Source organism: Pteropus alecto, unplaced genomic scaffold, assembly GCF_000325575.1.
Source record: "Pteropus alecto unplaced genomic scaffold, ASM32557v1 scaffold67, whole genome shotgun sequence".
Lineage (NCBI taxonomy): Eukaryota > Metazoa > Chordata > Mammalia > Chiroptera > Pteropodidae > Pteropus > Pteropus alecto.
Genome location: NW_006441061.1, coordinates 2173990 through 2198001, shown reverse-complemented (window position 1 = coordinate 2198001; position 24012 = coordinate 2173990). Strand labels below are relative to the sequence as shown.

The following is a 24012-nucleotide window of genomic DNA, read 5'->3' as shown; positions in this document are numbered from 1 at the left end:
TGTGATGTAGCAGACACCAGACTTGTAGCTAGAACTATTTGGCTTATTAACCAAATCTTATGTATAACTTTGATTTAAAAAATAACATTTTCATTACAAAAAAAAAAAGATGTTGGCATGAGATGGTGCATTTTCATGTTCCTCTGGCAGTAATTATGCATCTTAAAAGAAATATTGTAGAATGAATTATCACAACTTTCATTTTTAAAAAACCCACAACCCAAAACAAATAGAGACTAAACAGGGCCTTTAAAAAATTTCATGACTTCGTAGCCAAATTATATCCCCTGAGGACCAGAATTAGGGAGAAGAAAGTTACAGAAATACAACATAAGAGCTTTTTGTTATAGGCCTTTTAGTATTAGTTTACCTTTACTCTCCAGGCACAATTACTTTGAGAAAAATAAAATTTTAATTTTGGAATAAGATAATAAAGTAATCTGTATCAAATGAGAAAAATTGAAACAAAATAAAATATAGCCTTGGTAGTGACTTAAGTGTTTTGTGGTTTACCATCAACGCCTTCCAGTTAGAAACCACTTTACTCTGGGGATTCTGTTAAGGACCTAAAAGAGGGGAGGGGAAGATGAGTATTTCCACTCAAGAAGGTCTGTCTTTTTAGGGGATGTTTCATATGCAGTGCTTAGCATAACTTCTTGCTGTTTAACCTTCTTTCCCACCTGGCTTTCACAAGGTCTTCATATAGGACAGACAGGTGTGTATTGTGGTTAAGGGGTGGAGCTTTGGGCACACCTGAGTTTAAATCCCTGCTCTGCAAGTGACCTCGACCAATTTACTTCACTTCTCTAAGCCTCAGTTCATCTCTGAAAAGTGGGTACAATTATAGTAGCTACTGCTTAGGGTTAGCGTTAGCATGACAGGAGATGGTGCATGCAAACAATGATTTCAGCATTCCATAAAAGCAAGGAGGAAATTCTAAGCCAAATGTTAAACTCCTATTCCGTTTTTATAGCATCTTGTATGCAGCAAATCTAAACTGCACCATTTTCTTGGTGATAATGAAGATCCGATTCTTTATGCCCTTTCTCCCTTCCAGAGTGTCCTCTGCAGGCATTGTTTCCTTTGTCCTCCAAGCAGCATGCTTCTTCCATGCTGCCTTCTGGCTTCTGAAAGGTAATTTGCAATGGCCTGCATGACCAATGTTTCACCCAGAATTGAAAACATGGAAGAATTAACATTAAATGTGTTCATGCTTTTTCAGTTTTTAATGACCTCGCCACTTCAGAGAACCAACTTGCTTTTCCCAATGTGGGTCAAAACATTAAACTGAATTATCCTTAGGTTGTCACAGCTGAGTTGTCTGATTTCCCCACTCTCATCCCCACCAGGAAGGAGGGGCAGGCCAGGCTGGGGTGAATCCCATGGGGCTGTGGTGGGGCTCTGGCTAGGGCTGGGTTTTTATGTGTGAGGTTGGAGGACAGAGGGAGACTAGAAGAGCGAGTCTAAAAGGGGTTGTCATTTGAAGGAGCTTGCCAGAAGTCAGGAGGAAAAAAGCAGAGGAGAAAGGGCAAACAGGAAAGATGAGTCTGCCTTGGGGACAGTGACACTGAACGTGCTCGCGGACCTCAGCTAGTGCAGCACCAGCTGGAGGGAAGGCAATATTCATTTAGAGAGTAGGAGAGAGATGGGATTAAACCGCTGCCACATCAGTGCTTACAAAAAAAGTTAACCTATTACAGCAGAGTGGTGGTTAAGAGCCCATGCTCAGAAGGTTCGAATCCAGCTCTGCCCTTACCAGCTGTGAATTGGGGCAGATTGCTACCCTACTCCAAACCTCAGCTTCCTCATCTGTAAGATGAGAATCATTAGAATACTTACCTCCTAGAGCAATGATAAGAATTCAAAGACACCATACTTAAAAAGAACTTTGCTAAGGATTTATCATTCTCCAGGCAGCTACATTTCTGCTCAAATGTCACCAGTGAGCCACCTCTGACCAACTTACCTACATAAAATCGTAACTCAGCCCAGCACTTCCTGTTTTGTTTTTCTCCATAGTTCATACTACTCACTTATTTTAGGTATTATTTACATTTTTTTTTTCAATACTGGCATTCTCCCTGCACTACAATGTAAGTTCCAGGAGTTTTGTCTGTTTTGTTCACGGATTCTATCCCTAGCACCTAGACACCATGCCTGGCCAGGTGCTCAATAAATTTGGTTGGATAAATAAGTGTTGGCCAACATTAGTATTACCATTCTTGGATCAGAAACTCTTGTCAACCCCTTAAGCCAGGAAGCAAGGGAAGGAAAATATGAAAAACTCTAGGTAGCTGATCATTTGTAAAACTTTCACTGAGTTCTAGGTGAAGCTTTCATAGTAGGTTTTTTACATCAATCATGCAAAACATCCTGGAATCTTTAGAGCAAAGGTTAAGGAGGATGGACAGAAGCCATGACCAGTTGAGATCTGAGTTAGGAAAGATACTGGGTCATATTGCTGACCCTGAGAGGGGAGCCTAAGGCACAAAGTCTGGGATCAATATTAGGGAGTTGGGAACTGTTTCTGTGACTAAAGAAGATAGCAGGTTTTCATTTTAAAAGTTTGTTTATGTTCGTATCGGTTTTATGATTATGCAAGTAATACTGGGCTATGTCCTCTCTGAAGTATTTTCTCAACTATGGAGATAAAGCCCAAGTCCTCCTTAACCATACATCTGTACCCCCGGTCCCTCCCTAGGGACGGTTACTACAGTTCTTTGTGAATGTCTACAGGCCTCTGCCAAAGCATCGGTAGAGTGTAGATGTACAGATATATGCATACATGTGTGTATTTTTATTGAATGCTGTCATACTCTATATGTTAGTTTTCAAATTCCTTTTATCATCCTGTAATATGTGTTTTCTATCCCTGTGTAACTTCTTAGAGATTCAACTCAGTTTTTAATGGAAGCAGGAGCTTTTAAGTTAATGATAAGAAATTTTTTAAATGTTTAATATAATTTATTTTTTAGAACAGTTTTATATTTATGGAAAAATTGAGAAGATAGTACAGGAAGTCTCCATAGGCCCTGTACTCAGCATCCCCTATTATTAACATCTTACATTACTATAGTACATTTGTTATAATTAATGAAACGACTAAATTTGAGTTGAGTCATTAGTAAATGGTTTAGTTTATTAGCTAATGTCTATAGTTTATTCAGATTTCCTTTACTTAACACCTTTTTCTGTTCCAGGATGCCATCCAGGATACCACATACATTTGATAGTCCTGTCCCCTTGGGCTCCTCTTCACTGGGACAGTTCCTCAGAATTCCTGGTTCTTGATGACCTTAACAGTTTGAGGAGTAACTGGTCAAGTCTTCTGGAGGATTCCCCTCAGTTGAGATCTATATGATGTTCTCCTCACAGTTAGGTTGGGGTTAGGGGTTTGCGGGGGAAGACCACAGGGGTACAGTGCCATTTTCATCACATCACATCATACTAGCAACATCACTTATTGCAGTTGATATTATTCTTGATCACCTGGCTGAGGTAGCAGATATTTATTTTATACGTTGAGTTATAATCCAATACTACTCTATTTTGTTGCTCAAATTTTTCAGCTTTGGCCACTGCCATTTCATTGGCTACAGTGTCCCTTTAATGTACCCCCCATCAATATAGATTTGTTTGTTTTTTTCAACCCCTTCCTTACTTTCTAGCAGTACGAGACGCTTCAGGTTTATCGTGTATATTTCCTGTCCCAGCTCTAGAATGAGACATTTCTCCAAGGAGCCCTGGTTCCTTTAATTGGAGAATGGCGCAAGAAACCAAGATCTTGGCACTGTGGCAAGCAAGTTTATTTTTCAAAAAAAAAAAAAAGTCTATGAATTTTCTTTTTTATCCAAAATGAAAATTACTTTATTCGAAATCACTATTATTGGGTCTGAAGGACAAACATATATTTCAAAAAACTTATCTACTTTATTGAGAAAAGAATATTAAGTATAAATATCTTTGAGAAGCAGGTTTTTCGTCTTTTGCAGCGTACATATTTAGAACATTTTAGAATTCATGATATGGCATCCCATGCCCCTGCCAGGTAGATGTTATTATTTTCACTCTATGAATGGGGAAACTGAGGCAAAGAGAAGTAATGTGACTCTACCAGGGTCACAGCTGAACTGAAGCTAGACTTAATTTATTCCATTCAAAGCAACATTTTGTGCTGCGATTTTGTCAAAGAACTGGGAAATACAAAAATAAATAACTTACAGTCCCCTCCCCCCCGCCTCCTTAGTTCCTAGAACCTCTTTCTTCCATATAATCCTCGGCTTTTGCTGGAAATTGTACACTCTCTTCAGTGCTTGGATAGAACAGGTTCTCCCAGGTGAAGCAGGTTCTGAGACTTCCATCTTCAATCTTCCTCCTCATCATCAGTATCCCACTATGTAAAAGTGGAAGTTCATTCATAGGCTCTATCCTAAAACCAGACCAGGGGCTCAAACTCAAGAACTTTAGGGCCAGGGAGGTCTTGCAAATGAGTGCAGCAAGCTACAGGGCAAGTGTCCTGATGAATGGTGGCTGCCACCTGGCCTTCATCACATCCACCATCCAGTAGGTGGGCAGCTACTACTCACCTGGTTGTTTGATAAGTAGGCTGTGGATCCAATGTTGCCACATCTTTCCAATTTTTTTCCAGAGAAGCTGAAGAAGTCCTCAGCAAGCCAACACTGCGTGGGCTGGTTTCAGCCTTCAGGTTTTCGGTGGTTTCGTTTTTTTGTTTTTTGTTTTTTGTTTTTACTTCTGAGCTAGCATTTGTTCATCATTGTTCTAGGCACTATTTTTGCTCTGTCATTTGAGTGATAGTATTTACACATTCTTTCAACAACTACTTACCTCATTTAGTTTTCATTCAGGAAATATTTATTGAGCACATGTTACAATTATTCTGGACCATCAATGCAGAAATTAATTAATCTAACTAGAGTCACCCAACTTGTGTGGAAGTATGTTAGTCTAAGACAGATTATCAAATGACAATCCTTATTCACTGTCATACAAATATTTAATGAGCAAATACTATTTGTTCCTATTATGCCAGTCATTAGGGATGCTATGATGACTGAAATAGGTCTCTGCCTCAGGTTACATCTAGTTTAGTAAATCGTCTCTCAATGAGGTGGATGAGGTTGGAAGGCGATGGAATCACAGGAAGGATTTAAAAAAAAAAAAAAAAAACCCGTTTGGAAACCCAGACATCTCCTTAGAGTGAGGCCAACTTTTGCTTTCCCGGCTTGTGTAAATTCCAGCACAGGTCATGTACACATGTGGGTACTTAATAAATGCTCTCTGAAGTGATGATAATGAATTAAGATATGGAAAACCTGAAACCATTCCCTAGGAGTGTGGCTCAAGGAGTGGGATGCTTTAGAAAGAGTCCCTGTGAGGAAAGGCTAAAGGAATTGAGGTTACTAATACAGTATCATGGAGAAAAGAAGGTTAAGGAGAATTTAATAGCCATCTTCAAATATCTAAAGGGATATTGCTCGTGTGTTTTCAACAGCAGTTCTTGTCTACTAAGGACAGGACGTGAGGGAATTATCTTAAATGGGAGCAGGAGGGACTTAGATTAGATATCGATGGGGGGAGGGGAACCCAGCTGCAAGGATTGTGAAACGCTGGATGGCAACGTGATTTAGAGAAAGGACATAGTTATTGTAGGAACGGAGGCTGCCAATTATTACTGGGGGGAGTGTAGAGCTTGGGGTTTCCAAGTCAGCCAGTTACTAGTTGTCTGATCTTGAACAAGTGACTTCACCTTTTTGAGGCTGTTTCCTTATTTGTTAAATGGGAATAATAACAATCAATATCTATTTACTGGATTGTTGTGAGAATTAAATTAGATTGGGTTTATAAAGCCATTAGGCATATCTGTGCCAGGTTAAAATATAATGCTCAATTAATGATGGATGCCATTCATTGCTATTAATCGACTATGGCCCTACCTGGAAAAACAAAACACTCTACATATAAACATAGCTCCCTTTTCAGAGGCATCGAACAAACAAATATTGCTGTGTATTGTAGGACTTAACAGTCTCATTGAAAATACGTGGCGTGAACACGCAAAATAAATATAAGATTAAAATAATAGAGTTAGTAAAGTGAAGTGGTAAAAAAGCATGGAGTCAGTATAATACGTGAGCACTGAGAACAGTGCCTGCGCCTAGGAATTGTTTGCCTTTGATACAGCAGTGCAAGCTAAGGTCAATTTTTAAGAGAAAGTTTCAAAAAAGACCTATGAGGATGCTCCGTTGGGTGAATTGCTCCAAATTATTGTGGGCCAAACAAACAAGTGGATAAGAATTGAATGCACTAACCTGTAATAGCACCTGATCAGAAGGATCTTGGTTGTCTCAGTCAATAGTCAGTTATTCACTATTTGGATGTCCTAAGCCTTTATTCCTAAAATATTTGCGGGTACTATTTTGAATTACCTTACCTGTTAGCTTAGAAGAAAGACAATTATTTGTTTGTCTTATTTTGAATACAGCCAAGAAACAGTCCTCTACATTGCGATTGTATTCTATAAACTTTACTTCATAGCAATTATAACTCTGCAGCACATTTAACTTACTAATATTTATTGAAATATTTTTAGCTGCAAAAATATTTTATGTTCACTATTATTTATTAATGCCCTGTTTTAAAATATTACACATAAAATTTATTCCAGTGCACATTAGTAAATAAATTATGCTTGTAATTTCTAATGCATTTTTAATTATAAATTTATCCATGTCTACCTTTATTTATGATAGTGGTGTCTCACTGTTGAACATACTGTATATTAATGGAGACACTGTTAATTATGCATTCTTAGTTGCATTCGACAAAACATACGAGCCTGGTTTTTTACATCCTAAGTCCAGTTAACATCAATTAATTTAGGAGTCGGCACCCACAGTACTGGCTACCTTTAAAACAAAATAAGATACTATTAGAAGATGGTTATAGGGCCTGGATTTGGGGAAGAGATACTAAATAATACCAGGCAGATGTTCTTTTTCACTCTAAGTGTCTAAAAAAGGGATACTTACCAGACTATTCAGCACAAAAACGACAGAACAAAGCTCAGTGAATCTCTGCCAAGACCCCAGAACTGATCTTTATTTAAATAATATCTGCAAAGTGTTATGTTTAAGATTTTCTGGTTGGTTAATTTTGTGCTTGCCTTCCACCCACCAAACTCACCTCATTATAAGCAACATTATAATATCTTTTATAATGCTTTGAAATTATACACTTCTTGGGGGCTTCTTTAAAATAGTTTAAATGGATTTTTGACACCTGATTTACTATTGCTCTGAAAATACTTTGTACCATAGGCGTATAAATGCCTGTGTTTTCCCTGTGGGAGAGAAAAAGTATATTTCAAATGGAGAGGAAACCAAAATTGGGAAAATAGCAGGGAAACGTATTCACACATATAAAATATTAAGAACACACATTTGCGGAGAAACTCGAAGGTGCCTCCACTTTCCCACAGCTCTGGCAGGGCTTGAAAGAGGGTTACTTTCATCTTATTATGTTTACTCTCAGCTTGTTATCATAGATTTCACAAAGTGATATTTTCCACATGCGAATTCTGCTCATACAAAATGAGATTTTCAATTGCTTCATTTCAAGTGCACGTTTTGAGCACCTTTTCATTTAACGTGCATTTTACCAAGCGTTTATGGTGTTTTAAGCTTTTGGCATATAAAAAGAAATAAAAGTCATCCCTTTCCTTATATATTGTCAGGGAAACCGATGCGTATTGAAAGAACAAGAGAAATTGTGAGAAATGCTGAACACAGAGAACGAAGCTCTTCAAGTGGCCTGTTAGGAAGAGGTGATCTCAGAAGGCTTCCTGGAGAAAGCAATAATAGATTGGATCTTCAAGGATGGCAAGAATATATTTAGAAACAGTTAAAATGGTGTATATATGTATATTCATATAGATGTAAAATCAAAATATTTTTAAAAGCACATCGGGGCTTATTCTTTTAGAATATTGCCACTATGTTTTGTAGACACCTAAGATAGCCACTGGAGAGGTAACAAGGAGAAAAACCAAGGTGCCCTTGCCAACATCTTTAGGCATCTTAGACTGCCCAACCGCAATAGCTGCCATCTGACTGAAAGGCAAGACTGGAAGAAGAACCACCCACCGATCCACAAAATCTTGAGAAGTAATAAATGGTGGTTATTTGAAGCCACTAAAGAAGAAGGCGAAGAAGAGGAATAGGAATTTACGGAGCGTAGAGGGAAAGGGCAATTTAGGTTGAGCAGGAATTGAGGAAAGCAAATGCATAAAGGACCCCGATTCTTGTTGCCCGTTTTGTGCCAGGCCATGTTCTAAGTGACCAGAAGAAAAGACACCTCCATCCCTCTCCATAGCCTTCTTTCCAAATTCCACAGAGCCGAAGTCTGTGAAACTTGATTGTCATAGGTATTCTGAGGTATTAGTCCCTCTGCCCTCATGTCTGCTGGAGTCCCCCAGTCAGCCGCTGGCCCAGTACTATCAAGGTGCTATAAAAACATAATTTTTCTCTGTGTGTCAGCTGTCACGGTCCTACTCCCATGCGCTCCTGGGTTGAGAGACAGGTCAATGTATGCTTTGCTTTTTAATGCCAGTTCTACTGTCTGATACAACTCCTACTCCCTGGAGGCTAAGACATGCAGTTGGCCTGTCTTCTCTCATCTACCTACCACCCTCAGTGGCAGAATGGCTTAGGAAACACCCCAGTTTCTCATTCACCCCATCTCCATCCATCATCCTGGGAGCTTTTGAGGTCCACGTTCCTTGACCATCTCATTGCCAATAACTTTTTTCCTCTATCCACTTCAGCTGGGACCCTACTTTCACATGGCTCTTTGTCTGAAGGTTATTCATGAAGACATCTATGTCTGAGGATAACCTCTGTCTTTCTGCCTTGCTCTATCAGTGACTTCCATCATACCTGTTCCAGGACCTTCAGGCCGCTGGCACAAACCTTTCTGGAATTCTCTTACCTATCCAGGATCCATTCTGTGGCCCTTTGTTTTGAGCACTCTTAAAAACTGAGATCTTAAACTCCTTGATCCAATCACACCTGTCCGGCAAAACTCCTCCCTTGGATGAATGCAGCTTTTCACTCTTTACATGCCTGTATCTTGACTGTTCAAACTAACTATAGACAAGTCACACAAACCATTATATTAGTATCACCATAAATTCAGTCTTCATTCTTAATGGGGCCCTGAACATAGTCTTTGAAATTTTGCCATATTTCTCTGCACTCCAAATTGCCGTAGGAACTATTTGAAATTCATAGTCAAACGATTATAAGCTTCATGAGGGTAGAGTCCCTGTCTGGCTTTTTCACCACTGAATCTTGAATGCCTAGGATAAGCATAATCTGTAGGCACTCAATAAGTATTCTGCTTATTGACTGAGGTGTAGTAATAATGGTAAGCATTTTGTGTAAATGTTAGTAAATAAATAGCAATATGCCAATTTCCTATGTGGATTATACGTATTAGCTCATTTAATCCTTATAGCAACCAAATAAGGTTGGTTCGGACTTTTGAGTGGATATTTGAGCCTTAAAACCCATAGGTGCTTAATTAACATGTTCAGTTGATTTCAATTTTAGGCGAGTTGAGTTTCCTGTGTCCAAGGAACACTCAGGTAGCTGTGGTTCAGATTGGAGCTCAAGAGAGAAGTGAAAATGAAGATTAATATTTAGGACGAGTCAGATAACCTGGTGATTTCGGAAAGCAGAATATCTGACCTCATTTACATCGTTTGCTTTGGCACAGCGCCTCTGACAGGCCTCTGACGGTACTATGGTGGTGTATGTGCAAGAGTGCATTTGGATGTTTAAGGTGTGTCCCCCCCATCCATGAGCCGAGATCAATCATATATTTCAACATGGGGGTGGTGTATTTGTTGGTGACTTTGGTACTGGGTAAGGAGCCCCCAGGGATGAAATTCAGCCTTGACTTTTTTTTCCCCTTTTGCTAAGGTGCGTTTTTGAGAGACACTTGCAGAACTAACTCTCAGGTAGGAGAGATATGTCATTGCATTGCTTGATTTCTTTACCCTTCACAGGCTTCCCCCACTGATTCCCGCTGAGAGAGACCCGCGCAAAAAATGAGCTCTGTTCTATGGCAGTCCTCATCTCATGGAAACGTCTCTGCAGTTCTTGAGGAAGATAATTATCACTTCTATATTACAGATAGTAAGAGTAATAACTAATATTTACTAGGCGTTTATTGTGTCAGGCACTGTATTGAGTGTTTTTAGAGCATCATCTCATTCATTTCTCACAGCAATACTCTGAAATTGGAGCTATTGTATAGATGGGAAAACCAAGGGTCAGAGAACGCAGATGTCCTAAGGATACACAGCAAGTTAGAGTTGGCATTTGAACCCAGATCTTTCTGACCCAGAGACAAAGAGGCCTCATCAATCATTTCTGGATGAATTTGTTTTTTTTTTTCCGTAGAACCAGGGAGAAAAGAGGAGATTTGAAGGAGAGCGTTAATGTTGATTTCCGCCTAAGGTAACTCCGGGGGTAGACGTATCTCGCCAGACTCCCAGATAGTCTCTGACCCAAGGCCTTCCCGGGGGCCGGGGGAATAGCACGCATGCGCACCGCCTCCCTTTAGCCCCGCCCCCCGGGAAGGCTTCGCTCCTTGCTCTCGGCTCTGGGGCTTGCGCACAACGTCCCCAGCCAGCGGCTCCTTCCCGGTCCGGGACTTCCGGTGCGTGGGGTGCGGTTCCGGGTCGTAGTGCGACTCGGAGCAGCGAGGCTGCTACTCGGCTGGCGGGTGGCGGCGAGCAACGGGGGTATGGGGGCGAACCCGGAAAGCGGCAGCTGAGCCGGCCGGGAGGAGCGCCAGACCCCAAGGATTCCGGGAGCGCGGAGGTCGGGGTAGGGGCCGGGAGGCGCGGGGGAGTCAAGCTTTCCCGCAAAGAACGTGTCCCGGGCCCGATCCGGCCCGTAGTGTGACAGCACCTTCAGGTAAAGGTTGCCCCAGCCGCTAGCTCACTCACTTGCTCTCCACCCGAGGAGCCTGGCGGCTCCCCTCACACCTCTGCTCTCGGCGCTGCCTAGCGAGCACCCTGTCTGGCTCTTGCTCGGGTATCCCGTGAGCATCCGTTTCCTGGCTCTTTTCAGAACTGGAGGCTGCTGTTTGTGAGCCTGACAGTTAGCTGGTTTTGTGATTTGGGGGAGGAGAAGCTGGTGGACCTGGGAGTGTGGGGTGGGGTTAGAGGTGGGTGGGAAAGAGGAGAGTACTGTTGGTTCTGGCAGTTTCTGGCCCTGCACTCGGCAACGTACTAGTTGTCCTAATCTGCATAACGTGAAAATCAACTTTTTAAAGTATGCCTGTGTGGTACCTGTTTCCTAGCAGCCTTTCTCTCCATTGCCCTAAAAGGGTAAATAGCCTCGCAGAACTACTTTCATCTGGCTGTAGTGCTGCTATAACTTTGATTCAGCTTTTTATTTATGGGAGTGGCAAGTAGTCTTCTAGATCTGTTTAAGGCTGAAAAAAATGATTGTAGTTTAAAACAGGATTATTACTTTAACCAGAGGCCCAAAAGTTGACAGCAATTGGTTAAAATTTCATTCTGAATGAACGCAAGTAGTTTCGAAGTCTATCACAGTACTTGGCGCTTTGCGAAGCATCATGTAAACGAAAACCAGCAAAGTCCAAGACTTCCCCAAGTGTGAACAGTCAAATGGAGACAGATGTTTACATATAGTTAAAACAAAGCCAACATTCTTTTTATTATTATTTATGCCTACAGCACCTGGCCTTCCTAGGTGGTCTCCCATCCAAGTACTAACCAGGACCGACCCTGCTTAGAAGACCGTGGCTCCACTGGGGCATGAACCCAGGACCTTCTGGGTTTAAAGCAGACGTGCTAGCCCCTACACTATGGAGCCGCGTCCCAAAGCCGACATTCTCCGTTCTGTTTTTGACGAGCAAAGGGGGTGGCTTCCTAATTTAAAAACCCATTAGAGAAGGAAAAGGGGTCACCATGTTTTATTCCTCATCTACTATGAGCCCACAGAGGGTGCTCAGTGAAACGTTGAAAGAGTTATTGATGAAACATTGATAATTGTTTTAATCTTTTTCAGTTTGCACAGTTGCAGGCTTGCTGGGGCCTATGAGGTGTGCTGGTGGCCCCTTTCCCATTCAACTTTGTGCTCATACCTACTGTCAGCTACTCTGGTGCCATACTGAACTCGCATTTCTCTCCACCTCCTGATCTGTCACCTGACTAACTTTCCAGCTGTCCTTGAAAAGACTTCCTTCCTAAATTACTCTACCCTTATTCTTTACTCTTTGTCCCTTGTTTTCTGTAGGACATTCTCCCTGCTAGAAGGTTTCTCCTTTTCTGTTTCCACCTATGAGCTGTTACCCAGGGCCCAGCTGAAATTGGCTTCCCTCAACCAATTCAGGAAAACCCCAGCTTTTCCAGAATCCTATAAGCACTCTTTATTATATCTTCAGTTACTTCACTTAGCAAACATTTACTAGGTATGGGTTTATGCCAGATACCATGCCAGACATCGTAGTGATAAATAAGACTCAGTCCTTGCTGCAGGGAGCTCAATTTAGTAAGAGAGATTAGGAAGTAATTACAACACAATGATAAGTACACTGCATGAGAGTTCTTTCTGTGATATAGTAGCACAGGAGAGGAGTGGGCCATTAACTTTTGAGACGTGTGCTATGGCCAGGTAATGCTTCATAATGCGGGGTTAACTAAACTTTATTATTTACTGTGTACTGCGTATTATATGTAGGTTTTTCTTGTTTAATCATTTTAACCTCAATTTACAGATAGGAAGACTTGATAAATTACACAGCTGGTACGAGACAGGGCCAGGATTCAAACCCAGATCTGCCTGATGCCCACATCTGTGCTTTTTCCATTATTGTTTTGCCTTCTTTCTCACACCATAGCTCTATCAAGTACATATTAAAACAAGTATACAAGAGAAAAAAATGTGAGTGTCAAAATTAATGGTACAAATGGTCCTTTAAATGTCACGAAGACCATAATCTTTCAAGGCAAGAAGGTGGTAGGTGGGTCACCTCAGCTTTGAATGTGAGTGGGGAAGACATTCTGTAGAGAATAACCATGAACTCTGTATTCAAGTCCTGATTTCTTCTCTTACTAGATATGTGACCTTTGGCATGTTTCCTAATTCTAAGCACTATTTTCCTCAAGTATGGCTTGGAATGGGAGGGGTAATGTGGATCTAATGGAGTGCTGTGAATATTAAGCTAATGTGGATAACGGGCCTGATGCATGCTAAGGTCCCTGAAGTGATAGTATAAGATGCAAAGGTGCAATGACTGTGACATGGTTTTAGAGTGGTGAGTAGACCAGTCTGAAGAAAGCAAGCCATTGCTTCTTTTTAGTGGGGATACTGGGAGGTAAAGTTGGAGAGTCAGTAGGGGTCAGTGTCAGTGAGGGCTTGGGTGTCAGGGAAGAGAGGTAAATTACAGTTTTTTCTTACAGCTTTTCCAGTTAGTAAATACTTTGAGGATCTGTGATTCATTCAGCAGTGGCAGGGGAGATGTTAGACCCTGGGGCTGCAAAGAGGAACAAAACCAGATCCTCACCCTGAGGTTCTTGACATTCCAGTGAGAAGACATTTGTATGCAGGTGAACTGTAGTAAAGTATTGTATGTACTAAGATAGCAGTTCCCACAGGGTACCAAGGAGCACCGAGAAGGGAACACTGATGATGGTTGCAAATGAGCACTTACTATGTGCCAGCATTCTGTTATCACATAGTACCTCATTTATTTCTGTATAGAAAGGTGTATATTAGCGTCCCGATTTTACAGATGAGGAAACTAGACCACAGAGAGGTTAAATAAATTCTTTGAGTTTATGCAGCTGTCGGAGCTATAAGTGGAGGGAATTATCTGCTAGACTTTGGTGTCTGTACTCTTCCGTACCAGTCATGTTGTTTCTTTGTGATGTGGACCAGGACCCTCTGGAATGGCTTCGGGGAGGAGCTAGCCTTGAGCCTTAGGTTTTTTGTGCCTGTCACTGTGCTAGGCAGTAGGGATAATGAAGAATGAACATGGTCCCCGTACTCAAGAAGTTCATTGCCTTGTCTGTCATGTTAAATGTATATATGTATATATATGTGTGTGTGTGTGTGTATATTTTAGTCGGGAGTTTGCTTGTTGACTCATAACTGTAGACTTTAGAAACTGTTATATTTCAGTGGATTCATAAATACTTCAGGCACAGAGAATTTGTTGGAAATCTGTTATACTGATATGTAGGCCTTATTGTTAAGGACATAGCAATAGATACCAAATTATTATATGACATAGAATTCTGTCACATTTTGTTTTTTCCCCATGGGAAGTGCCCTGACCTTATGTTTTCTATGTTTGAAGTTTTTGAGAAGATTTGACTCAACTTGTATTAAATTTAAAATAATTGAGCACTTATGTTTTGGTCAGTGTTAAGTGTTTTAAATACTTTATTTAATCTCCATGATTCTATGAGATAGGTGCTATTACCCCATTTAACACATGAGTAGCCTAGGGCTTAGTTGTTACCCAAGAGTCACACAGCTAGTGAGTGATAACGCCAGAAAAAATTGCCCCAAAAAGAGTGACCAAATATTTATTAACTTTGTTCTCTTTTGAGCATCTGCCTCGGGGGTCTTCAACTCAAATGCCCGTGATGGAGTATAAAGAGTAGAACAGACCTTAGTGAACTGGAGGGCATATGACCAATCTGAAGGTTATCTTTTTCTGCTCACCTCCAGCTGCTTGTTGCTATGTGAGAAAGGCCCACTGTCCCTGGCTTGTTTGGTTGTTTTTAAGAGATGCTGGAAATCTGGATTTTAATGTATTTAGTTTTAAATTTCCCATGTAAAAATTATCACGTAGACCAAAGTGCAGTTGTGGACTGTGTACTGTCCCAGGCTGCCTGATTGTGAATTCTGATCTACTTTATCACTGAAATTTTGGTACCCACTGTTCAAAGCAGGAGGTACAGCACAGGTTGTGATTATTGATCACAGTGAGGGGGTGTTGTGATTGACTCATACTGATGTCTTTGGGGAAGTGGCAGGCAAATGCTTTTATTAAATAATCAGGCTAAATTTCAGGAGGGAAGGGTTTGATAAGGAGATGACCTTGTAATATCTTTGCATTCTTAATACTTTAAATACTATTAAGTCTCTTGTCCCTTTTGGTCCTTTCTATAATGCCATGAAGTGAACAAGAGGGGTAATCATAATCTCCTGGGATAAAGAAATTGGCACCCAGTGAAAGTGCACTAGATTGAGAGGGACCTGAATTCTGAATATAGCTATGCCGCTAAGAGCCTTTTGATTTTGGTCAAGTCACTTACAAATCTTTGCATCTTTTTTCTCCCATCTGGATGATAATGAGGAGCTCAATTCAATGAGGTCTTTTCAGGATGCCAAGCTTTCTGATTCTAATTGACATGCTTAAAGCCGCACAGCCGATTACTGGCAGACTCCAGGAGAGAATGGTTCAAATCTAAAATGCTCCTCCTCCCTTGATGACAGGTATGGAGCCACTGCTCGGCTCTTCCCTCTGTTCTTTGTTCATTACCTCTTCTGGGAAAGGATCTTGACAGGTCAGGTGCTCCCCAAATGCGTACAGTGTTTTGTTGACTATATATACGCAAGATTGAAAGGGGGCATAGAAACACCCAGCACAGTGAGAGAAATATGGTCAGGGAGTTCCCAGCCCAAGAGTTTAATTTATTTTTATTTTAATACCCAGCTTCTACAAGGTGAAAATTGAAGAAATATTGGTCTTCTAGATACTCGTTTTCATTCATGCTCTGTTGTATAAGGAAATAACATAGAATATAAAAATGAAGAAAATAAATTCTGAACAGTCATTCAAAATTTATTAACTCTGGTTGGCAGCAGTCTGGATATATTGGGGAAATAGATTTAATATAGGAAACACAAAATTTGAGCCCAAAGAAGGAAACAGTTTTAAGTAATTGAAAGTGAGAAAAATGAGAGAAACCACTTAAAAAACAAAATTTAAATTCTGGAACTATCAAGAAGGTATTAGGATAACTATTGGAATTAAATTATAGTAATCACTTGTGAAATAAATTGAATATTATGTCACATATACCCGAAAATATATGCAGTGTTAGATTCATATCCTGTACTTGAGTATACTTTTATGAATATGCTTTTATTATTGATGCAGACAAAATGGACTGAATTTTACAATTCCAAACAATAACATTTTTTAGTTCCCCGTAGACTCATTTTAAGGTACTGTGTTATAAATAAGTAGTTTCAGCAGAGAAATTGGTAGAAAATTGTTTGAAGGAATGGTTTTTTTAAAACAAAGTAAATTTTTAATCTGAACTTTAGTTGCTGACATAAAAGAGACTAACAGGTGCAGACTTGAATCTTGAAGTAATACGAGATGAGGCTTTAAAGTCACACCCACCTGGATTTGAATACTGGCTCCGTCAGTTATTAGCTGTGTGACCTGGACTGTCTGCAGAATGAGGACAATACTGCCAATCTTATACACTACTTGTGAGGATTAAATGAAGTAACTTATGTCAATAGTACCATGATGCTTCTAGAGAGATGCTTTTGGAGAGATGTGGGTACCAGCATTCAGGTGCACAAGACATTCGAATGTTAGTGTAATGTAATAGAAATGATTATATGGAGTGAGTGTTGAAGGAGTGAGACTCATTTTCCTGTCTGGATCATGAAATCAGTCTCGTTAATTTCTGGTTCTTTGTGCACTACCTTAGCACGCCTTCCAACTGCGCTGTGGAGAAAAGGGTTTCAGTATGCTATTTTTAGGCTATTAAATGAATTGATCTGTTAAATAACAGTAAACACCTTCAATTGCTTATATCACCATTTTATTTTTATTTTTTTGTGTTCATGACTACCTGTCAAAGTGGTTAGAACAAGGAGTATTATGTTCTCTTATCCTCATAGAAATTCTGAAACTGAAGCCTAGAGAAGTGATTCAAAGTAGAGAACTACCAGTAATGGCAAAGGTAAGATTTGAACCCTTGGGTTTGTTCCCTCTGAATAGTGCTTTTGTCACTGTTCCATGCCGCTCTGGATTTGGATATTGGAACTGGTCTTTGTTTTGGGACAGTCATCAAACACGACCCTTCTTATTTAAACATAATGCCTGCAGACACTTTTTATTGATTACATTGTGAAAGTATTTGGTTACAGGCATAATCTTATGATATGAATTTTAGGGATTTAATAGAACTCTAATAATACTCCTTCCGGGCAGAGGTTGGTGGTGAGATGGTCACTCATATTGCTAGTAGGAATATAAATTGGTAAAACTTTCCCGGAAAAAATTTCGACAGTATTTATCACAAGCCTTAAAAAAATAAGTCGTGCATGCCTTTTGAGTTTGCGATTTTATTTCTAGGGATTGTTGATAAAATAATCAGATGTAGAAAGATATTCATGCTGACAGTTGTTCACTGCAGCAGTACTTATAATAGCAAAAATTAGAAACAAAGTAACAAAGAGTTTAGAGAAATTATGGAAATATTGTGCAGTCATTTAAGGTGTTTTAGAAGAATTTTAGTGACACATTAATCTGCTTATGTAACATGAAGTGAAAAAAGGATATAAAACTATGTAAAGTATGATCTCAATTATGTCAAACATAAGAAAAAAAATAGGTGGTAAGATGATAGGTCTTTGCTTTTCTGTTTTCCAATATATTCTCTGATAAACATGAATTATTTTTTAATAAAAAATTCATTTTAGTTTAAACTTGGTACTAAAAAATATGAGTAGAGCCTGTGAACAGCATTTTGACCAGAAAGGTTTTCACTAATGCATATGATCTGAAGTTATAGATAGGTTATATTTATTTTCAAGTTAGTTTTCACTTCTCTTGTTTGATGCTTCGAATTTGGTTTCACGTATCTCTACATAAATGATGTTGAGGTTCCCAGGCTAGCCTTCCTCTCCTCCCCTCAAAATTCTATTTAAGACAGTTTTGTGTATTCATGTTGGTGGTACCCGTGACCCAGTGCCATCACCTCTTCGGTGGCCAGTGGGACAGTAAGTAAACTGTGTGACAGGTCTTTTTCAGAGAAAGTATACTCCTGTCTCTGTGAGGCTGGGCATAGACCTTTTTTGGTGAGTTGAATGCTTAGATATTGAGACGTACTTTTTTTGGTGTGGAAAATGAGAAGTGGGAATTTCTCTCACTTTTTTTTCTTTGGAAAGAAAAAAATAAAGATCAAAGTTCAAATTTTAATTTTTCTGTAACAATATTCAAAAAGTATGATTATTAAAAGTCATTATGAATTGGTGCCTTTTACTTTTCTGATTGTCATATACTTTATAATTGAAATTGCAATTGTTTCAGTATGTGCAGTTAAACATGATGGCCAGTTGGGTATTTTTTTTCTAATGTGCTTGGTACTTCTCCTGTATACAATATAAAGAAATGTGCAAAAATTTTAACAAAGTATTTGAGCATATTTAAATTAGGAAAATACCAGGCAAGATGTTTCTTTTTGTAAACTGCTTCTGTCCAAAGCATTCTGTATATTATCAGAATGAAAAATGACAGCACTTTGTCATCTGTTCAAATTGATATTGCACTCTTTGCAGTGACAGCTGAAAAGGCCCACAGGTGCCATATAAAGAGGTGACCATGTTGTCATATTTCATTTCGGCATCCCTCTGCAAAGCCATAATTACCTAATTAGGTTGTTAATTAGGAGATTAGCATTTCACTATATTGATAGAATGCTCTTTACCGGCGTGGGGCTAGATACAGATTTGTCTGCCCTAATTTATAATCTCTGCCTTTTTTGTACTTATTTATTTGCTTAAGTTCCTGATACAGGGCCATTCAGTTTACCTGAGAAACAGTTTGTTTACAAGCTAATGAAGCTTTGATCACTGGATTAAAGTTGCTCTGTTAAAATATGAACAGAATTAAAAGGATGGTCACATCCCCAAAGTGATAATAAAAATTCTGAGTTGGTGTAACTTGTATTTTTGTTAGCATAGGCAACAAACACATGATAAGGAATAAAATCGTTGGTATAAAAAAAATTAAAAACACAAAAACTAAATCTGAAATGTTATATATCCTAAACTAGACAAAGGAAATTGTCTTTAATAACAAATTTTATCATTTATACGTTAGATTTATAAAATATGTTAAGTATTTTTAACATATTTCAGAAACCGAAGCTAGGTTAATGACTTCAGAACAAATATATTTAGCTTTCAGTCTAGACTTCCTTAGATAGTCATTGTGCACCAAGGCTCATTTCATTTGTACCCTCTGTCCATTAGTCTCTGCTTGGAACATTTTCTCCCCCTAGTCTGCAGTCCTGACACTTACGGAATTTGAAGTATTTCAGAGTAACCTTCACTTGGCGAGCTGTTTGGAGCGAGCAGCATTTCCATGGAGTGTGTCTGACATTCTTCGGGTGGGGGAAGGGTGGTAAAAGCCCAGTTTCTAACTATTTTCACTCCAATACATGATTTGTCTATAATGTTTGTAATTTACATTCTGCGTACCTTTTCTGCTTTTTCCAGTTTAGGAGACTTAAGAATTTTACAACATTAGGAGCACCATTCCTTCTGAGGTAGTGGTCTGGCTCCTTTTGATTATATTTGGTCTTAACCATTAAATTTGTAGAAAGTACATGTGTGCCTAAGTCCTTTTTTCCCATAGTTGTTACGAAGAATTGCATTTGTTTATATCTGTAATTTTCTTTAAAATTTAAAAACGTATTTAAAAATATTTTTTATGTGAAGAAAATATCATATGTAAAATTTTGCATTCAGTCAGCTAAGCTTTTTGCTTAATTGTAATCATTCATTTATTCATTCAGTATTGCTGAATATATATTAGACACTAGGCATATGTCTGGGAATTAAGCAGTGAAAACTGTAGACGGCAACCCTGCTCTCATAGGACTTGCATTCTAGTAATGCAAAGTACACCTAGCTCGAGAAGCATTATGGTAATCGAGAGTAAAGGGGAGCATGGAGGAATACCTACTCTGGACTTGGTAAGGCCACACCTTCCTGGGGCAGGTGATGCCTAAATTGGGATCTGAAGGGCAAGGGAGAAAGTGATGTCTAAGCCAGGTGGAAGGACAGAGAAACCTGTTCTAGACAGGAGTCTATACTGTAAGGCTCAAAAAAAACTGGGAGTTGAGTGTGGCTGGAGCAGAAAACTAACGTGGTAAGTGGAAGATGGGGCTGCAAAGGTAGGCAAGGTTCAGTTAGATCGAAGAGTTTGGAAAGTCATTGAAGGATTTTAAGACAAGTTAGGAAACAGTTGCTACAGCGTAGGTGAGAGATGGTGGCTTGGATTAGGTTATAGAGATAAAAGAATGAAAACTAGAGAGAAGAGGATGCCATGGTTTCGTAATTAAATGGCTGTAGGCTTCATAGAAAGAGAAGAGTCAAGGATTCTATTTGTTTTCTAACTAAGTAGGAGAAAATGTGCTTATGTACCTCAGAGAAAAGAGGTCTGTGAGTCTTATTTTCAAATATGACCCCAAAATTACAGTGCTAGCAACTAGTTTCTTTCAGGCGACTTGGGGAAATAATAATAGTTGACTGTCACTTTTGGGCCCTACATTGTGACTATAGCTTTGTGAGGTATGTGATAATGTCTTACTGAGGTCCAGAGAAATTATGACTTTCCCAATTTTCTCAGCTACTGTGTGGTGGAATTGGAAGCACTCCAAAGCTTTTGTGTTTTCTTTCATGCCGTGTTGCCTTTCTTGTTTTATTCCCTTCCGTTCGTTTATTCCAAAGTGAAGAGAATTACTTCCCAAGGGCCAGTAGCTCAGTAGGCAGCTGGCAGAGGCATCGTGTTAACTCTGTGGCTTCTTACCCCCCACTCAGGTTGGATTAAAGCATCGTCTGGTGCTTTGGAGGGGAAGCTGCTCCAGCCGTGAGTTCTGCTTCAACAAAGTCAAGTTCCATTGGGATTCCCGGCAGGAGGAGTGAATGTCCCTTAGCTAGAAATGTAGATTAGCTACATCCACACAGGGTCACTAACATCAAAGTTCTCTTCCCTTCCCCAAGGAAAAGGCTCGGAAATTCTCATTTTGCATGAGGAATTTGACATATCTTTGATGCAATCAACTCATATTAAAAATTACTAAAAATTTTTTATGGTTACTGTCGCCAGTCCTGTTCAGTTAGGTGGTTTGTTTGGTATCCTTGTGTTGGGATCACCCAAACTAGAAGGAACCTAGGATGCAGCATGGATTTGGGCCCTCCTGTGTTTCCACCTCCCTTTTTAAAAATTGAGATATAATTCATATATCATGAAATTCACACTTTCGAAGTGTACAGTATAATGGCTTATACTGTATTCACAAAGTTGTATAACCATCACCAACCACTATCTAAAACCAAAAAACTTCATTACCCAAAAGAAACCCACATCCATTAACAGTCACTCCTCATTCCTCCCTCCCCCAGCCCCTGGCAACCATTAATCTGCTGTCTCTACGGATCTGCCTATTGTGAATCTTTCATATAAATGGAATCACACAATATGTGGCCTTTTGTTTCTGGCTTCTTTTACTTAGCGTATGTTTTCAAAGTTCATCTATGTCACAGCATGTATCAGTACTTCATATATTTTTATTAGTATTCCATTGTATGGAAATATCATATTTTGTTTAGTATTAAGTATTAATAATAAATTTATCCATTCATCAGTTGATGGAGGGTTGTTTCCACTCTTAGGCTATTATGGGTAATATTGCTATGAACATTCCCGTACAGGTTTTTGTGCGAACATGTTTTCAGTTCTGTTGGGTATATGTACCTTGCAGGGGATTGCTGAGTCAGATGGTGACGCTGACCTTTTTGAGGAATTGCCAAGCTTTTCAGAGGTGGCTGCATCGTTTTACATTCCCGCGAGCAGTGTATAAAGACCGCCGGCCCCTTTTTGCTTTTGGTCTCTTCAGGTTCTGTGTTGCTCTGGTCTGAGCTGGAGGCAACCTCAGGTTCCAGGAGTTCCATGAGCCCTTTGTCTTGATAAACCAGAAATTTTTCAGTTTTCTCTGTTCAGCCAGGTTTGTCCTACAAAGATATGTGTAACAGGCCTTATCCTGGGTGTTAGTGACGGGAAATCAAATAAGGCTTCTAGTCCTTTTCGCTCAAGGACTTCATGATCCAGTACTTGAAACTTCTTATTAAGATATGGGGGGAGAGGGGAAAGCCAGTGAAGAAAGTAACTGCTTAGAAATGTATGAAATTTCACAGAATAGATCCTAGCTTTAGAATTTGGGGGATCGACTTGTTTTTCACAACTTCTGGGTTGTTTTTTTTCTCGGCTCATCCTTTAACTATTGCTGTTCCTTGAGTTTTGTCCCTAGGTATTGTTCTTTTCTTACATGTTCTCCCTGGTAAGTTCATTCGCATCCATGGTGCCGTCTGTCATTTATATGTTGATGTCTTCCAAGTTTGCGCAAACCTTCCTAGGCTTCAGTTTTGCATATCCTGCACGTGTCGCTCATATGCTGTTGTCTTCCAAAGTGTGCTCAGAGCTTTTCCTGGGCTCTCAGGTTCGCATCATGATGGCTCTCTGCTTGGGTAATCCACGGACATCTCAGGCTCATTGAAACATAATTCTTCATTTCCCTTCTACCTGTTAAACTGTTCCTACTTTTGAGTTCACAGTTTCATTTGTTGGCTCTATTATGCTTAACCTTCCCCTTAACCTTCTCCATTCACTCAGTCACCAATTTCTACCAATTTTATGTCCTAAATTTTTAACTGTTTCTTAAATTCATAGAACCATCTTTCACTGCCTTATTTCAGATTTCATCATCCCTTCCCTAAGTTGTCACAGCTTCATAACTAATCTTGTGTCTTGTGCATCAGATTAATCTTCTGTGCAACTGCCAGAGCAGTCTCTCCGAAATGCTAATCAGCAGCTTTGAACTCCATGTAGTTTTAGTTACCAAATACTTGTTCTGCTGTTTCTTGTTTTAGTGCCTTGTCTCATGCTGTCTCTTTTTGGGAGAGACGGGTTTGTCTCTTTGACTCTTCTCCTAACTGCGGCTTTTCATCTTTGAAGATTCGTCTTAGACCGGGGAATAATAGCAATAACAATAATTATAAACATTTACATAGTGCTAACCATGGGCCAGGATGGGCTAGGCACCGTTATACATGCATAACATATATGAATCCATCCAGTCCTCACAACATTCCTATAAGGTAGACACTAAAACTACTCATGTTTACAGATGAGGACAAGGAGGCACAGAAATTACTTTCCCCAGATCCCACAGAGAGTGAGTGAGCAGCTGAGTCCAGATTTGAACCCAGGCAGTCTGATGCTTGATTGCTTGCTCTTGGTCTCTCCTACCTACCCTTTCCCAAGCTCCCCGATTCCCTGCACTTCCCCCACCCCAAAGGTTAGTTTTCCTCTCCCACCTTCTGTGACAGCCTGATGTCAATCTGCAGTCCATAGGACAGACCCAGAGCAAATATTCTTTTAAACATTTTTGATCAAGGAGCCAGCATTATAGATGATTAAATTGCCAGCTCTTGTTTTTCCACTATTCTCGAGGTGACTAAGTTGGAAGTAATCACTTCTGTTATCTTGATTTTAGTCATGTCTGTGAAGCCTAGTCTTGTTAGCGGAGAGTGGGGTTCCTCTCGATGCATTGTCCAGGTTCTTGATGTTTTGAACAGAAAATTGAGCACGACACCAAAATACAGCAGAAAAGAATAGCTTTATTAGAGGGGAAAGTAAAGCAGCAGTGCACTTCCAGACGTGGAAGCGGGCAGAACTAGAGAAGAGTGGTTCAGAGAGCTCAAGGGCACAATAACAGTCTTTGGGGTTTTCATCCCTGTTTGCTGTGGATGGTTACTTTTCTCAGAGGGGTGGGCTTTCTTGATTGACAGCTAAGATTGGCAGGACTCAGTGACTCATTGCTTTCTGAGCATGTTTGTTGCCAGAATT

General features: G+C 39.8%; 1 protein-coding gene and 1 non-coding gene across 11 annotated transcripts in view; one reads left to right on the top strand and one right to left on the bottom strand.

Moving 5' to 3' along the window:
* The window catches only part of MAPKAP1 (mitogen-activated protein kinase associated protein 1), a 229560-nt gene that overhangs the window by 15791 nt on the left and 189757 nt on the right, over positions 1-24012 (top strand). For 3 of the 10 annotated variants that reach the window (XM_025051281.1, XM_006917968.3, XM_025051280.1), the window contains exon 1: positions 10754-11003. The exons of 1 other annotated variant lie outside the window; for it this stretch is intronic. Coding sequence is in view for 1 of the 9 variants with exons in the window: in XM_006917970.3 (XP_006918032.1) it covers positions 17048-17056 (9 nt within the window). In the remaining 8 variants the exon portion in view is untranslated. Of the gene's footprint in view, positions 1-10739; positions 11004-16994; positions 17057-24012 lie in introns of those variants that run through there. 6 more of the 10 variants (XM_006917970.3, XM_025051278.1, XM_015594280.2 and 3 more) reach the window with 4 other exon arrangements.
* TRNAL-UAA lies at positions 11858-11930 on the bottom strand. The gene has a single exon. It is a non-coding gene; the product is annotated as a tRNA-Leu (tRNA).